Genomic DNA, 18,876 nt, shown 5'->3' with positions numbered 1-18,876 from the left:
GCTTACTTACTTGGCAGCGAATTTAACCATCTGCTTGCTTGCATGGTCTCCCACTGCCACAAGAGCCTGGACGTTAAACTGCTGCTGACGTAGGACTAAGAAGCACTGCTTTCCTGAATAAGACAGAAATTACACAAGTGCGTTAAGGACATGCCTCTTCAGGTTTTACAAAGGAAAATGTTTCTCGACTTTAAAATTAGGTCAAAATTTATTTTATTCATCAGACACGTGTGTGTATGTGTGTGTGTGTATCCATCCAGCTTCCATAGCCAAGATATTCACATTGATGGGTTTTAAAGAAACCCAAATTCCTACTATGAATAACAAAAATGCTTGTAAGATTTTTGTTATGAGAATACAGGCAAATCACCAACTTCAAAAAAATTATAAACTAAGAAAACAGTTTGCCATTGAGTTGAATTTTTTTACATTTTTTTAAAATACGTATTTATTTATTTGAAAGTCAGAGTTATGGAGAGAGGGAGAAACAGAAAAAGATCTTCCATCCACTGGTTCACTCCCCAATGGCTGCAATGGCCAGGACTGAGCCAGGCCAAAGCCAGGAGCCAGCTGAGCCAGCTTTATGTGGGTCTCCCACAGCGACGACAAGGGCCCTGGGACTTGGGCCATCTTCTGCTTTCTCCAAAATGCCGCCCCTGCTCCCACCACCCCCACCCTCATCACTGCACTGATTCATCAAAAACAATTTCAAGTAACTTCAGATGACTTTCAACATTCATTAACCAGTAGATCCTATAGGCAACAAAACCTGACTGCTAAGGAAGCTTCACTGATGCCACCACAAAAGTGCTAACAAAGTACTCAAAAACAAGAACACAGCGTTTTATGGGGTGGTCCACGTACAGAGTTCTTCCTAACAAAGTGCAATTTGAAGAGCATTTACATTGACAGGCTAGTTCCTTTCGTGTTCTATGTTCCCTTTATCATGTTCCTAATTTTTCAGCTTTATTAAGGTCTTGCACTGAGTATAAGGGTCTTTCAGTGACCAGCCAAAGCTGGGGGCCAGGAACTCAATTCATGACTCCTACATGGGTGGCAAGAACCCAATTACTTGACCTATCCACTGCTACCTCCCAGGGTCTGTGCTGGCAGGAAATTGGAATCAGGAACAGAGCCAGGTACTCTAACATGGGATGCAAGTGTCTTAACCACTGGGCTGAATGCTCACTTTTCACATTTTTTTAACTCCAGATATTTACTTTGTCTAATTATTTTTTTTTAAAAAATCACTATAAGCTCTGGAGCCACTTTTATTTTTACATACCCTAAGCCTCTTGAATATCACTTCTTTTCATAAAGAACTGTCACTCCTTATTCTTAACCTTCTGAAAACTATTACTCATAATAGACTTTGGTCATAATATATCCTTTTGACATCATTTTTCTTGCAAAGCAAATCCTTCTAAAGTCTCTGATCAAATCCTGGGAAACTACTTCCCCATAAAAACAAGTTAAATTTCTTCAATACCACTTTTTAGATTGTTTTAGAAAACATCAAAAGATTTTAATTTTCAAATTAGGAATTAGCTTTTATGTTAACTATCCTTACCCTGCTCCCCCCATAAAGCAAAATGCATGCATACTATAGTTGCTTCTTTCAATATATGGCATTTTCAAATACAAATCAGATAACAATCATGATTTGTTAAAAAGGCTGCACAGCAGCAACTCAGACACGATCTACTGACTTGGAGTCATGTGACTGAGAGGCTTTTATCACTAAACAGACAGTAATTTTTCTTTTTCCTTTAGAGTATTAATGACTCACAAAGTATATCTTAAAAAAGAAGAAATGTGCTATTATACAAACTTAGAGGGATTTTTAAGATACCACATGGACAAAGGTCAATACCCCAGAGAAAACTTTTGATGGATCAAAATGACATTAGCCTAGGAACTACAACTGAAGTCACAACCAGACATTCCCTACTTAGTGAGAAATGGAAGATAATGTCCATACAATGGTGCTAGCCTAAGCCATTATTTAACCAGAGTATTTTAGTCCCTCTAACAGTGCAGAGAGAGGCAGCCAACACTTAGCTGCATTACAAAGTGTCCAGTAATGAACTTTAATGCTACACAAAAGACCTTGACAGAATGAAGAGCACTAAAATAAGTGCTTACAAAGGGTGAATACAGAAAACTGATTATGGGTCAGCACTAGGAGTAACATTTAGTGTCTAGGTTTGGTAAAGGGTAAAAGTTTTGATTCCAAAGGTCCTAAAGCTGTACCTATGAAATCTGTATTTATTAAATAAAAGCTAAAAAATGAATATACATACCCTTCAATCTAGCAATTTCATTTTTAGATATTTATCTTGGAGAAATACTGACCCTTATAGATCTATAACTAGCATCATGGAAGAATTTCCAAGAGCATCATTAAATTAATATTTTAAAAGTTAAAATACATTTGCTGGCACCATGGCTCACTTGGCTAATCCTTTGCCTGCGGCGCCGGCACCCCGGGTTCCAGTCCCGGCTGGGGTGTTGGATTCTGTCCTGGTTGCTCCTCTTCCAGTCCAGCTCTCTGCTGTGGCCCGGGAAGGCAGTGGAGGATGGCCCAAGTGTTTGGGGCCTGCACCCGCATAGGGAGACCAGGAGGAAGCACCTGGCTCCTGGCTTCAAATTGGCACACTGCGCTAGCCGCAGCGCATCAGCCATAGCGGCCATTTGGGTGGTGAACCAAAGGAAAGGAAGACCTTTCTCTCTGTCTCTTAACTCTGCCTGTCAAAAAAAAAAAAAAAAAGTTAAAATACAATGTAAAGGGGACAGTGCTGTGTGGTGTAGCCGGTAAGGAACTGCCTGCAGTGCCAACTTCCCATATGGGCACTGGTTCAAGTCCCAGCTGCTCCACTTTTGATCTAGCTCTCTGCTATGGCCTGGGAAAGCAGTAGATGGCCCAAGTTCTTGGGCCTCTGCACCCACGTGGGAAGACCCGGAGGAAGCTCCTGGCTTCTGATTGGCACAACTCTGGCGGTTGCGGCCATCTGGGGAGTGAACCAGCAGATGGAAGCTCGCTCTCTCTGTGCAACTCTGACTTTCAAATAAATAAATAAATCTTAAAAAAAAATTAGCATGTATAGTAAGACAAACTAAATGTTCACACACAAAATTGTGTACATGCATACACGTACTACAAAACAGATTTGGGAGTATATAAATTAAATATGAATAGAAAGAATTGGGACAGAATGTAGGCAGCAGCAAAGAAAAAAATAAATATCGCTATATTTCTATTCTTTGAAAAATTCACCTAAAAGTATTAATGTGCTACTTGGGTAACTTAGTTAAAAAACAAAAATTACAGCTTTACTAAGCTGAGTTCCAAGAATCCCAAAATAGTTTAACATTATATAACTCATTATTATAAACCACCACAATTACATATAGCTGACTGATATTTCTGGTGGTTCTGTCCCATAAAGTTACCATGAAAATGAATTAGTGAATTATCATGGCTTCTTTGGGAAATACAGGGTTGGGTTCCTCACAACCCACAATCACATTTTCATTAACTGATTAGGAAATACAATCTCACTTTGTGCGTTTTTGTTTAAAAACAGCTGGTATATATGATTTACTTTTTTAACATTTAACTCAGGGCCACAAGCACTGTACTTCCCGCTGGAACCAAGTATCTAATGCAGTTATCTAACGCAGTTTTTAAGATTTATTTATTTGAAAGGCAGAGTTACAGAGACAGGGGAGAGACAGAAAGAGAGAGATCTTCCGTCAGCTAGTTCATACCAAATGGCCACCAACAGCTGGGGCTGGGCCAAGCTAAAGCCAGGAGCTAGCAGCTTCTTCCAGGTCTCCCACTGGGTGCAGGACACAAGCACTTGGGCCATCTTCCTCTGCTTTCCCAGGCACATTAGCAAGGAACTGGATTAGAAGTGGAACAACTGGATCTCAAAGTGGAGGCTTAACCTGCTGTGCCATGACGTAGCAAGTATCTTCAACATAAGGCACAGTATAGTCTTCTTGTGCTGAGGAATGCTAGAAAAATACTAAGCATTATACTTGGAGGTCATTTTAAATAGCAAAATTGGGGGCCAATGTTGTGGTACAATTGGTTAAGTGGCCACCTGCAAAACCGACATCCCATACTGGTTCATGTCTTGGCTGCTTCGTTTACAATTTAATTTAGCTTCCTGCTAATGGTATGAGAACAGTAGTAGAACATGGCCCAAGCGCTTGGGCTCCTGTCACCCAAGTGGGAGAACCAGATAAAGTTGCTGACTCCAGCTTGGCTCAGCCCTGGCTGCTGCAGATATCTGGCAAATAAATGACAGACAGATCTCTCTGTCTCTTTCTCTAACTCTGACTTTCAAATAAATAAGTAAATCTTTTTCTTTTAAAAAAAATAGTAAAATCAACACAAAAATGTGAAAAACCTGAGATTAAAAGAGACTGCAGAGGCCGGTGCCGCGGCTCAATAGGCTAATCCTCCGCCTGCAGCGCCGGCACACTGGATTCTAGTCCCGGTCAGGGCGCCAGATTCTGTCCCGGTTGCCCCTCTTCCAAGCCAGCTCTCTGCTGTGGCCAGGGAGTGCAGTGGAGGATGGCCCAAGTGCTTGGGCCCTGCACCTGCATGGGAGACCAGGAGAAGCACCTGGCTCCTGGCTCCTGGCTTCGGATCAGCGCGATGTGCCAGCCGCAGCGTGCCGGCTGCGGTGGCCATTGGAGGGTGAACCAACGGCAAAAGGTCTCTCTCTCTCACTGCCCACCTTGCCTGTAAAAAAAAAAAAAAAAAAAGAGAGACTGCAGAAAGAACACCTGTCTATAGAATGAGAGCTGAAATAAGGAGGCAGAATATCACACTGCTTTTTAGCTGGGAATGCATGTACTAAGCAACTCAAATTCTGCATATCTGCACATGTGCAAATCTGGCATGTTTGAAAATGACCATGGAGATGCACTAAGTATTAATCTGGGAGCCACAAACACACTTTGGCCAGTTTTTGAATTTACAAATATATAATCCATAAATAATGAGAATCAATAGTATTTCTAAATTTTCATTGTATGGGAAATATCAAAGAAACAAAAACAGTGTATAATATAATGAACTTCAATGCACACACACTCAACACAATTATATTTTGAAGAGAAAAGATCAAATTCAACATCTGTTCTTAACAACCAAAAAACTTAGACTAGATGAAAACAACTCTTAAACTACTTTTTAAACTTTGGCATTGTTTTCTAATGATATTTTATGCAGAAACCCTGAAGTTTTCAAATAATTCATCAGGAGCTTAAATTTCCACTGTTTGAAAAAATTCTTCATTGTAAAAATCCTGTATGTATGTATTGTAAAAACAAGTAATAAGACACAAATATATAAAAGAATAAGATGACAATTATTTATCAACAATACCACTGTTTACCTACAGCCTCATGCACTTTAATAAATATCAGCTACAGCCATTCTTACTTTAGCTTCACCAAGACATATTTCTTTTAATTCCTGTATTATTCCAAAGCAAACCCCAGCCATATTATTTTATCTATACATCTTTTAGTAAAGATATCTGGATGATTTTTTAAAATTCTTAAACATCAGGCCAGCGCCGCGGCTCAATAGGCTAATCCTCCACCTTGTGGTGCCGGCACACTGGGTTCTAGTCCAGGTCGGGGCGCCGGATTCTGTCCCGGTTGCCCCTCTTCCAGGCCAGCTCTCTGCTGTGGCCAGGGAGTGCAGTGGAGGATGGCCCAAGTGCTTGGACCCTGCACCCCATGGGAGACCAGGATAAGCACCTGGCTCCTGCCTTTGAATAAGCGTGGTGTGCCGGCTGCGGCGGCCATTGGAGGGTGAACCAACGGCAAAAAGGAAGACCTTTCTCTTTGTCTCTCTTTCTCACTGTCCACTCTGCCTGTCAAAAAAAAGAAAAAAATTTCTTAAACATCAAATATTCAGTTAATGTTCAAATATCCAACAGTCCAAACGTCCTTTTAGGAAAAAAAAAAAACTATGCACTTTAATCAGGACAGATTAAGGGGCCGTCTTAAGGTTTAATCCATAAATTCCCTCTCTTTCCAATTTAATTATTGAAGAAACTAGGCTGTTTTGCTCAGTATTTTCCTACCAGGTTACACTGATTCTATTTCATTTTCATTTAACATGTTCCTTTGTCTTATTTTTCCTGTAAGCTGACAAACATATCTAAAGGCTTAATTCAGCAATATTTTGGCTAAGACTACTTCATAGACTACTTTATTTTGTTGTGTTTTTTCATGAGCAGAAACTATTTTTGGTTGTCTTTCCTTTTTTTTTTTTTTTTTTTTTTTTTTGACAGGCAGAGTGGACAGTGAGAGAGAGACAGAGAGAAAGGTCTTCCTTTGCCGTTGGTTCACCCTCCAATGGCCGCCACGGCCGGCGCACCGCGCTGATCCGATGGCAGGAGCCAGGAGCCAGGTGCTTTTCCTGGTCTCCCATGGGGTGCAGGGCCCAAGCACCTGGGCCATCCTCCACTGCACTCCCTGGCCACAGCAGAGGGCTGGCCTGGAAGAGGGGCAACCGGGACAGAATCCGGCGCCCCGACCGGGACTAGAACCCGGTGTGCCGGCGCCGCTAGGCGGAGGATTAGCCTAGTGAGCCGCGGCGCCGGCCGGTTGTCTTTCCTTTGTGATGTTAGCAAGCAATGATGATCAATGCCTGGTTTACTTACTAGGGGCAAAATGGTAATGTTCTAACATTCTTTTTTCATTTTATTGGCTAGCATATTTCTCTAAACAGACACTTCCTCATATCTATCATTTAGTTTGCAGGTGATATATAATCCATACAGAAATTCCCTTTATTTACTGGTTTTCTATATAATGACTTTGTTTCACTGGTTTTTGGCCTGTGGTAACCTCTTCAAGTTAGTCCATGAGTTCCTTATTCATGGAACCATACAGTCTTGTCCACCTTCTTTCCTACCTGTTACAAAAGGATATTCTAGATCTGTCGTATACAATTCCCGCCCAGTACTTAAAATTTGCTATTTTTCCAAGTAGCTTTAGTTTCTTTTAGGAGATGATGGCATTTCAAAAATCACAATATGATACAAGCACTCTGGAAAAGTTTGGCAGTTTTTTTTTTAAATGAAGATAAACATATACCTACTCTGTGATCTTACAATTCCACTCAAGAGAAATAAAAGCATATATGCAAAAATTTTTACATCAATGTTAATACCAGCTTTATTCAGAACAGCCAAAAATAGGAAACATTCTAACAGAATGTCCATCAACACATACCTAATAAACAGATTGTAGTATGATCATACAATGGAATACTATTCAACAATTAAAATGAGCAAACACCTAATACATGCAATTTGTACAAAAGAATATATACTATATAATTTAGTTATATGAGTATCTAAAGCAGGCAATATCAAACCTCTCTTACCCTCAAAATACTGAAATACAGATAGACTTGGAGAAAAATATTTATTTGTTCTTATACAATAAAAAAATGAAAGGGCAAGAACATACCCAAGACATTTAAAAAGCTAACATATAATTAAAAGTTTAATCTAACCAATGATTGAAATGCAAATTAAACAAGAATGAGTAAACTCAAATTTTCTGAAAATGGGAAAATACTAAGTACAGCCATACTACAGAATACTATGAAACCATTAAAAAATAAATGAAGCAGGACTATACATACAGATAGGAAAAATGTCCAAGAGAAAATGCAGGTCAAGAAACTACCGTATTATAAAACTTTTTTTTTTTTTTTTTTTTCAGATAGAGTTAGACAGTAAGAGAGAGACAGAAAGGTCTTCCTTCCGTTGCTTCACTCCCCAAATGGCTGCTACGGCCAGTGCTGCACCGATCCGAAGCCAGGAGCCAGGTACTTCTTCCTGGTCTCCCACGTGGGTGCAGGGGCCCAAGTACTTGGGCCACCCTCCACTGCCCTCCCGGGCCACAGCAGAGAGCTGGACTGGAAGAGGAGCAACTGGGACTAGAACTCAGTGCCCATATGGGATGCCGGCACCACAGGCGGCGGCGGATTAACCAAGTGAGCCATGGCGCTGGCCCCATTATTATAAAACTTTGGGTTCAAACACATACATTCTCCTATTCATAAAAACAAACCTGAAAAGGAGATTAATAATTGATTTTTCACCTTTATACATCACTTATTTCTGTATTATTTCAAAAAACTATTTTATAATCTAGAATAACAAACATTTCTTTTTTAAAATTATACTGTAAATGATGACACAGTCATATAAAATACAGGTATAGCGTAGGAACTCACTTTTGTAATTTAGTTTAAAGCAATCTCTATATATTTCAACTTTTCATAGTTGTCTTTGAGTAATAAGTGAGTTACTTTTTGATCTCTTGAGAGTAGAATAACGAGTTACTTACTGCTTTATTCTTTAAACTGTTCCAATTTAAAAATACCACATGTGTGTTAGTTTTCAATTAAAAGAAAAAAGGTGTTTCCATTTAATCTTACCAAAATTCCTACAACCCATTAATTTATTTAATTATATTTTTACTAGATCATATTCACAGAAAGACTTTCTCCCTTCATCAGCTTGCATCACCATGATAAATTCCTTGCAACTTTTTTCATATTTTTAGGCAAGCACTGTCACTTAGGAGACTAAAATTATTTATCACAAGCAGAATAAACCACTAGCAGATAAAATTTTTTCACTTTTGTGACGCTTTGTAATTGTCTTCTAGTTTCTTAAAATACTTGCTGGATCATCTCAGTCAGAGTAAGCTACTCCAAGACCAAGTATAAGATCCAGATGACAATGCTTTGTGTATAAAGCAACTCCCATTTAGTATTTAATTTATTCATCAATTATTTACTAGGGTTTTTATTGAGTGCTGTGTATCAAACAAAGAAATAAAATAAGCAATAGTACCTTCTATGAGTCTACAATAGGAAATAAAATACACAAAAAAACTACCATGAAATGCAAGTAAGTAAGTATACTCATTAGTACAAATCCAGTATTCAAACATAGATTAGTCTCACTCAAAAGTTCATTATCATAACTGACATGGTGGAACTAAGCAGGAAGTTTAGGTAGGAAAGGTTGACCTGCAGTATTTTCTCACAATTTCTGCATAGCCCTGCTTTGTAACCTCACCCCGTAACCTGTCAATCCAGTATGCCCATTTTGCTTGAAGCACCTGTCTCTCATCCAGGACCAGAGATGCCATGATGAACGTCGGGACATTAAGCTCTATTTGGAAGCATCATGAAACTCTCAAACAGCCTCATACATACTGAACTCCATTATGTTTGTACATTCAATTAGGGCACCATCCCTACCTCATAAAAAGGGACTTATACAGGTGGAAACACCCTTTTGGCTTCCAGATGATGCTTATGGGTCCTCAGGCCTCCCCTCACTTTCGCCTAGTAGGCAACTCTCAGGTGCACTCATGATGGGGATCTATGTGGGGTGGCTCACACTCACACATGAATGTATATTCACTCCCTCTCTTGTAAAGAAGTCCTATTCTCACTTGTCCACTATGTTTATGCCTCTACTTTGAATTCTTATCTCTGTGGGGGCAAGAATTTGGAATAAAAATTGACATACATACATCCATAACATAACCTTTGGGAAATATCACTCACTTTTGTGTTTTAAATATTACGAAAGATAAATATAAGTGATAAAATGAAGCAGTGGGTATGAAGTAGTGGGTATTTTTAGTTCAGGTTTACATGTAGCATGTGTTCTGTTTAGGAAACACAGTGCTCACTTTGGAAAGCAAAGGCTCCCAAAGTAAATGAAGGATTACAACACATTGTGATTATCTGCTGAAAGAATAAGTGTCAGCCTCTCAGGAAGGGATATTAGTATTATTCAAAAGTTTTAAAACACTACCAGCACTCTTTTACTCTTTTCAAAGTCCATCTGTATTCATCTATTTGCAGGCAGGATACTGGAAGCATTGATATTAGTAGTGATCTTGAGAGACTGATACATAAATGTTGGAAATTTAAAAATCATGAGCACATACGGGGATATTTCCAAAAGTTCATGGAAAGTGGAATGAAAAATTTTATTTTGGTACAAAATAATTTGTAAATACATGCACAAAAAGAATCTTCAAAAAGTTCATGAAAAATGTATATTCTGAAAAACCTATCATGGACATCAGTTTTTCTTTTTTATTAGCTACTTTAAGTAACTTTTAATTCCATTTTCCCCACAACTTTGTGAAGTAGATTTGTATTAATTCTACAATACAAATTATTCTAAATTACAATTAAGAAACACTATGACATAGTATATATTAATTACTATAGCAGGAAAGAACTCTAATAAAGATATAATTATCAGAAAGCTTCTGAATTCTGTTCATACCACAATTACCATGACACTTGGGTTGACATCATTCTGAACCTGTCTTTTCATTTATAAAGCAGAATATCAATACCTGTTCTGCCTACTTTATAAATTTGTATGGACAACCAAATGTGAAAGTGTGAAAATATTAAATTATAAAGTACATAAATGCCATTATTATCTTTAGAAAATTTCAAATTTTAGGTTGGACCAATTTTCCACAAGAACCCAAGGTTTGTCTAAACTATCCTAATATTTCTTCTCTGTTGTTTACATTAAATCCTTAGCATTGATCAAAAGGACCTTTAAAAATGATAAAAATACTCTATTTGCTGTCATTCCATAGTGGGAGCCACTAACCACATATGGTTAAGCACTCAAAATAACAGTTGGTGGGACCAACCTACTGAATTTCCATTTAAACTTAAATAGCCATGTGTGGCCAGTGCCTTCTGTACTCGACAGCCTAGTGTCTTAGCCTTATCTCTCTGCTACCTCCCTACTCATCTAATCATTACAAATTGACAAGTTTTTCCAAAAACTCAAGTTTAAATAATTAAACTTTTAAGAGATGCTAGAAAAGTATCTTGAAGTTTTAGATTTAAGTCTTCAGGGTCAAACTATCTTTAACCTTAAAGGAATTTAAAACTAATTAACCATGGTACAGCAATTTAAGAAAAAAAAAGTTATGTGTTTTTGCTTTGTTCTGTTTTTAAAGACTTACTTTGACCTGTGAGGAATTTGCAAGACAAAAATACATTAAGTCAATCTTACCTTTAGCTCTGCTTGTGTGAACTCTCCCACGGACCCAAACAACTTCATCAGCTTTTTGTACTGTCAAGTCTTTAACCCAAACCAAAACTCGATCTGTGAAAAACAGTGAAACAATTTTTCCATTCAGAATTTACAAAGAGATCATAATTGTTTCTGTCTAGTAGCTCTGTGTGTACTTGGTATCATTCTAAATAATTCTCAATCCTTGGTAACACTTCTCTATCCTTTCCATATGCAATTCTCCTCAAATTTTGTGAATAATACTTTCTAAATATATTTTAGTGGGCTGGCGTTGTGGCAGAGCAGGCTAAGCTTCTGCCTGTGGTGTTAGCATCCCATTTGGGCACAGGTTCGAGTCCTGGCTGCTCCACTTCTGATCCAACCCCCTGCTAATGTACCTGGGAAAGCAGGGGAGGATGGCCCAAATCCTTGGGCCCCTGTACCCATATGGGACATCTGGAAGAAGCTCCTGGCTTCACATCAGCTCAGCTCTGGCCACTGAGGTCATTTGGAGAGTGAACCAGCAGATGGAAGACCGTTCTCTCTCTCCCTCTCTGTCTGTAACTCTACCTCCCAAATTAATAAAATCTTAAATTTTTAAAATCTTAAAAATAAAATCTTAAAATATTAAAAAAAAAAATTTAAAGAAGGACTAAGTCACATCTTCTTAAAAATAAATATTTCTAAAATTAATCCAGGGGCCGCTGCTGTGGTGTAGTGGGTAAAGCCACTGCAGTGCCAGTATCCCACATGGGCGCCAGTTTTGAGTCCTGGCCGCTCCACTTCCAATCCAGCTCTCTGCTATGGCCTGGGAAAGCAGTAGAAGATGGCTCAAGTCCTTGGGCTTCTGCACCAGTGTGGAAAACCCAGGAGAAGTTCCTGGCTCCTGGCTTCTAATCAGCGCAGCTCCGGTTGTTGCAGTCATTTGGGGAGTGAATCAGTGGATGGAAGACCTCTCTCTCTCTGTGCCTCTTTCAAATTAATAAATAAATCTTTAAAAAAGAAAAAAATCTAAGAAAAAAATTAATCCAATTTTCTATCTTTACTACCACCATCCCAAATCAAGCTATTATTACCTTTTGCTTAAACTATAGGAAATAATATCCTAACTGGCAAACTCCTGGACCTCTTCTGTATCAGTTATAATGCAGCCGGAGACAGTTTAAAAATGTAAAATTTGCTGAACAGTTGAATGACTTTTGAGGCCAAACACAGTCTGTCCTCATCTACCTATGCCTACGAGGACACACTGTTTTTGCTTGCCTGCTATAGAATATAATCAGCTAGCCTGGACAGGTATCACAGCACCACATTCTCCAGGACACTGTAAGAGCATGCTATATCAGAGATATACAAAGTCTTTCTCTCTAGGAGTTAATACACAGATGTGGGAGTGAGGCTCTCAACGTTCCCTTCATTTAGGTGAGATAATGTAAGCTCAGGGTTGCAGCCATCTTCTTTCCCATTTAGCATGAGTTTGCAAGACAAGAAAATGAGGCCAACATCCTAAAAGCAGCAGTCAAGAGGTAGAGAAAGAAAGCCTGAAGATGCTGCTTGAACCTCTACATCCAATCATGCTGGTAGATGACTCAAAAACCTGGGTTTATTTTTAGAAAACTAATTCAATTTTTTTATTGTGTACATTTTCCCAACAAAGTTAAAGAAGTAAAAGTGATTTTGTAACCATAAGGCAAATCAAATTTAAAACAACAGTAAAACTCACATGACAGTATATTAATCCCAAAACGTAAATTCACAGCCAGCCCTCTAAATTAGAAGTAGTACTCTGAATGGCCTAGAACTTAAGGGGCGGGTGCTGTGGCGCAACAGGTTAAAGCCCTGGCCTGCAGCGCCAACTCGAGTCCAGGCTACTCCACTTCTGATCCAGCTCTCTGCTATAGCGTGGGAAAGCAGAAGATGGCCCAAGTCCTTGGGCCCCTGTACCCATGTGGGAGACCCAGAAGAAGCTCCTGGCTCCTGGCTTCAGATTAGCTCAGCTCTGACCATTGTGGTCATCTGGGGAATAAACCAGCAGATGGATGAACTCTCTCTCTCTCTCTGGCCCTACCTCTCTCTGTAACTCTTTCAAATAAATAAAATAAATCTTAAAAAACAAACTTAAAGGTCTGCAGTAATACTAAGGATAAAAGACATATTTGGATGTCTACAAAGAAAAAAGATTACTAAACAGTTGAGTAAGATAAATCTCTAAGACAAATAAAAAGCAAATATTTACAAATAAAAAAAAACCTGTAGGGTGGCTGATTGTAATGCTGACATCCCATAATGGAGCACTGGTTCAAGTCCCAGCTGCTCAGCTTCTGATCCAGCTCTTTTGGCTAATGTGCCTAGAAAGATAGTGGAAGCAGTCCAAATAGTTGGGCCCCTGCCACCCTCATGGGAAACCAGGATGGACTTCCTGACTGTGGCTTAGGCCTGGCCCAGCCCCAAATGTCACAGTCATTTGTGAAGTGAACCAGCAGATGGAAGCTCTCTTTCCCTGTCTCACCCTCTCTCTGCCACTATGCTTTTCAAATAAATAAATCTAATGTCCTCCTCTCCCTCCAAAAACAAAACCTACAGATCTGAAACAATTAATGTGAGTCAAATCAATTTCAAAGAAATATAAAGATACATACAAACTTTTTTTTAAAGATAGCTGTAATAAGATAAAGTTCAAGAACAGTTATAACTAATATGAAACAGTATTTTACACTTAATGTTCTGTGTGGGTGCAAACTGATGAAATCTTTACTTAATATATACTAAATTGATCTTCTGTATATAAAATAATTAAAAATGAATCTTGATGTGAATGGAATGGGAAAGGGAACAGGAGACGGGAGAGGTGTGGGTGGGAGGGAAGTTATGGGGGGGAAAAAGCCATTGTAATCCATAAACTGTACTTTGGAAATTTGTATTTACTAAATAAAAGTTTAAAAAAAATTTTGTGGAGAGAGGGGACTGAGTTTCAAATTACAGCTTGGCGGCTGGCGCCACGGCTTACTAGGCTAATCCTCAGCCTATGGCGCTGGCACCCCGGGGTTCTAGTCCCGGTCGGGGCTCTAGATTCTGTCCTGGTTGGTCCTTTTCCAGTCCAGCTCTCTGCTGTGGCCCGGGAAGGCAGTGGAGGATGGCCCAAGTGCTTAGGACCTGCACCCACATGGGAGACCAGGAGAAAGCACCTGGCTCCTGGTTTTAGATAGGCGCAGCACGCCGTCCGCAGCGTGCCGCCATAGCGGCCATTTGGGGGGTGAACCAATGGAAGGAAGACCTTTCTGTCTAAATCTGTCTAAAAAAAAAAAAAAAATTACAACTTGGGCTAAGAAGACAGAGGGGTGGAAAGACCTACAGGCTCTGGGATCAGACAAACTTGGTTCCAGTATTCCAGGTCTGGCATATTCTTTCTGGTTGTATGGGGTAGTTTCTTGTGTTTCAACTTTTGAGAATTTTAAAGGATGTTGTAGGAATTGAGTGGGAAAATAGATTTTTAGAAAGACTCAAGCGGAATGGAAGTTTAATAAATAATAACCAAAACTAGTCAGAGATTTAGGGTAAAGTAAGGGTGATAAGGTCAATAAAGCAAGCAGAAAGGCTGCATGTGATGAAGGCAGTTATTTTATTTTTTTTGACAGGCAGAGTTTAGACAGTGAGAGAGTGAGAGAGAGAGAGAGAGAGAAAGGTCTTCCTTTTTCTATTGGTTCACCCTCCAAGTGGCCACTACGGCCGGCGCGCTGCACCGATCCAAAGCCAGGAGCCAGGTGCTTCCTCCTGGTCTCCCATGCGGGTGCAGGGCCCAAGGACCTGGGCCATCCTCCACTGCCTTCCCCGGCCACAGCAGAGAGCTGGAGTGGAAGAGGAGCAACTGGGACAGAATCCGGTGCCCCAGCCAGGAGAAGAACCTGGGGTGCTGGCACTGCAGGCGGAGGATTAGCCTAGTGAGCCGCGATGCCGGTCGAAGGCAGTTATTATTAACAACTAACCAGAATTTTATCCCCTACACCAGAATTAAATTTTCCTAATTTTTTTTTTTTTTTGACAGGCAGAGTGGACAGTGAGAGAAAGAGAGACAGAGAGAAAGGTCTTCCTTTGTCATTGGTTCACCCTCCAATGGCCGCCGCGGCCAGCATGCTGTGGCCGGCGCACCGCGCTGATCCGATGGCAGGAGTCAGGTACTTATCCTGGTCTCCCATGGGGTGCAGGGCCCAAGGACTTGAGCCATCCTCCACTGTACTCCCTGGCCACAGCAGAGCTGGCCTGGAAGAGGGGCAACCGGGACAGAATCAGGCGCCCTGACCGGGACTAGAACCCGGTGTGCTGGCACCGCAAGGCAGAGGATTAGCCTAGTGAGCCGCGGCGCAGGCCAATCTTCCTAATTATTTAGGAATATTTTAATAATGACCTACACTTTGAAATGTATCACTGAATCTACAATATCCATTTAACCTATCTTATTCCTTTTCTAGATCGTCTAAACTGATGTTTACAAGGGGTATGGTATCTAGTTGAATTATTAATATCATTTAAGCTTTTCAAGTATTTTTAATGATCTCAACCTTACTTAAAATTTCTTTTTAAAAATTTACTTACTTATTTGTGAAAGGCAGAGTTACAGCGATACAGGGAGAAGCAGAAAGAGATCTTCCATCCATGGATTCACTCCCTAAATGGCTGCAACGGCTGGAGCTGGGTCAAGCTGAAGCCGGGGGCCTATAACTCCAGCCAGGTCTCCCATGTACTTGGGCCATCTTCTGCTGCTTTCCCAGGTGCATTAGTGCAGCAGCCAGGACATGAACCAGCATCCATGTGGGATGTCTGTATTATAGGCAGTGGCTTAACCTGCTGAACCTCAACACTAGCCCCCTTACATAAAATTTCATGAAAAGCTTAGAATTAGAAAAAAGCGTTTATTTTTTATTGCATAGCTACTAACCTGGTTTTTCTTGTGACTGTATCATTGAACATATTCCATATCTCTCTTTAGCATAATCCTACAAAAAAAGTTTGCATATGACTTTATTTAAACACTAATAACATAGTAAACACATAATCGGTAACAGAAGATAAACTGAATTGGATTTAACTTTCAGCATTATTCCAGTGCCAGTAGTTTTAAAATGTGGAAATCTGCCATTTATTTACATAAATACTCAATGAAAAAAAATCATCCAGTTTCTGGTTACTTTTGAAGATCACCACTCCTAAATGGATAGATCATACATAACAGCGATTCTCATGAAGTTTATACACATGTACAACACATCTTAACTATCTTCTTCAGAAAGGAGATCAAAATACTTCAAAGCAAGCATATAAATTTCCTCTATGAAGGGAGTAGGATGAAATACCACCATTTTATTAACTTCCTATCTCCCAGGAAGAGATTTTTAAAGAGACCCAACGTTTTGAGTTAAGTTTTCTGAGCACCAGATGTCCACAGTTTTTAAAAATTGGGGATGCTGGATATTAATAGCAACTTTCCTTCTGTAAAATATCATCAAAAAATTCACCAGCTTCCTGTACCCAAAAACCAGCTTCAGGATACCAGGTTACAAGAGCTCAAAATGACAACCTAATAATATCAAATTTCTTGTTAGATTTAAAATTAGGAACAGGAAACTAGAAACCCAGAGTCTAGACTATTAATAAACTATATTTATTCAATATGTAAGTGGCCTTTAGGCATACTGAACCACTAAAACCATCTCTTAAGATCCTTCATGTAACTCTGCCACAGTTTTTTTCTTATATCTAGACTTAGGTTATGTGCAAGGACGCACTGCTAGTTTATGTAATTCAAAAGGTCAAGAATAAACAATAATCTCCTCAGATTTTTTACAAGGTAACAAGCTCTGTTAAGACAAAACTAGGTTCTGTTACTTCATAGCCTGTTGGAATCCTTTCCTTTAGATCTGGAAGACACTGGGTTTTATGTCTATATTAAAATAATCCAGAAAACATTTTGGTGCTTACTGGATTTTTTTTTCCAAATATAAAACACTCTTTAAGAACAAGGATAACCTGAGCCACAGTAAAGAGATACAGTCACATAATGAAGCCTGAAAGCAGCACAAACAGGCCAAAATTTGTGAAGAAAAAAAGATCCCAACCATTCTAATTAGTACTATTCATATATATATATATATATATATATTCCTTTTAGTATTCTGAGATGAACTATTTCTTGTGTAGTTTACCAAAAATTCCTAACTCCTTAGTAGAAAAATCAGGAGCCTCATAGGGATAAAGGCTCAGTATTACCATAGCACACATAATTCACTGTTTGGCTTCAAACGTTCATTTCTGAAAAAGCAATGAAAAGATCACTGGGTGTTATGCATTACCCATGTGATTTTGGGACACTTGATCTCAGATGCGTTCTCTTGCAACCTTAACTACTAAACTTCCCTGAGTGACTGAAGGGAAAAAGGAATGACAGGTTCTTTAACGCTGTCACATGGAACATTGGTCATTAAACAGATGGTTCGGGGGAGGGCCGTCATGACCTGCCAAAACATTAGCAAAATCGCCCTGTCGCTTACTGGTGGTTATGGAAATGTTTCCCGGCGGAGGGGGTATTACGTGCAGGACGTGCCTAACCCAGAGGGGCGCTGAGAGTGGCAGCGCCGCTCCTACTTCCGGGGCAGTGGGGCTGCACGCCCACCCCACCCCGAGGACACGCTTCTCGCAGGCCAGGACCCCCAAGTACCCTGTAAGAGATGCGGGCCCGAGCGGGGCTGGCCGCGATGCTCGCGCAAGGGCCCTGCAGGGGCTCTGGGCGCCGGCACCCCTGACCCGCGGCCTGTCGGAAAAGAACTGACAAGGACCCAGAGGGCAGGGCCCCGCTCACCCTACTCCCTCCCTCGGCGCGGACTGGCCCAGGGGTCTGTCCTCCCAGGCCCCGCGAAGGAGGAAACCCACTTCCGCCGCGTCCATGATCTCCCGCGGCTTCTCCTGACTCTTGCGGCTGGCGTTGGCACTGGGCATCGCGACAGCAAACGGGGCAGTGGACACTACCCTCCCTCGCAGGCTTCCGTAGGGCAGGCTAAACGGGCTTCTCCCTCCCCGCTCAGTCTCCGCCCTCCCGGCCCGGCGGTCTCAGCACGTTCGCCCGCACTCCGCGTGGAGGGTCAGCTCCGAAAAGATCGCGAGAGCTTTGCTCTCGCGAGATCCCAGAGGCCCGAGACGCGAACGACCGTGCGCTGCCGCCTGCCCCCGCCCCTTGCCCCGCCTTTTTGCCCCTTCCCCGCGGGGGCTCTCTCCGGAGTTGAAGGGAATCCTCGGGAATTCGTTAGAATCTCGCGGGATTGGCTTGGAGGGTGGGGTCCCAGGGTAGCCTGTGCGCTGTTGGTGTCTTCAGCCCTGTAGCAGCTCGGCTTTGTTTTCCAACCCTTCCAATTCCCCTCGGCGTTGGCGTTCACCTCAGACTGGTCACTAAAACATCCACCCAAGGTCCGGTCTCGGTTTTTCCTCTTGCGCTTCCCCAATTTCACTCTGCCTGGGGTCAAAGGCCTCTTCGAAAACTTGTTGATCTACGTATTGGGACCCAGAAGAGTGATGGGTTGGCCTCTGAGGCCGGATGGGGTCCCGGCATCTAATCATCAGACGGGTGTAAATACAATGGCAGCAATAACCAGTACCCGCACAATTGTACTGGTTGCCTGTACCTGTTGGCGTCCTTAGTCAATGCATAGCGTTGATTATTCCATGAATGAATCTACCAAGTTAACCTTTTTCTGAAAAACACTGT

The 18,876-nt window shown here is 40.9% G+C and overlaps 1 protein-coding gene across 1 annotated transcript in view; it reads right to left on the bottom strand.

Moving 5' to 3' along the window:
* The window catches only part of DARS1 (aspartyl-tRNA synthetase 1), a gene marked incomplete at its 3' end in the record, with an annotated part of 66,391 nt that extends 48,096 nt beyond the window's left edge, over positions 1-18,295 (bottom strand). Inside the window, 4 exon segments of the mRNA XM_070070986.1 lie at positions 11-113; positions 11,127-11,219; positions 16,060-16,117; positions 18,048-18,295. Of these exon segments, the coding sequence (XP_069927087.1) occupies positions 11-113; positions 11,127-11,219; positions 16,060-16,117; positions 18,048-18,113 (320 nt within the window).
* Positions 18,296-18,876: the final 581 nt, after the last annotated feature.

The sequence above is a fragment of the Oryctolagus cuniculus genome, chromosome 3 (genome assembly GCF_964237555.1).
Source record: "Oryctolagus cuniculus chromosome 3, mOryCun1.1, whole genome shotgun sequence".
Lineage (NCBI taxonomy): Eukaryota > Metazoa > Chordata > Mammalia > Lagomorpha > Leporidae > Oryctolagus > Oryctolagus cuniculus.
The sequence above is the reverse complement of the archived record's forward strand: the minus strand, read 5'-3'. Positions and strand labels throughout refer to the sequence as shown.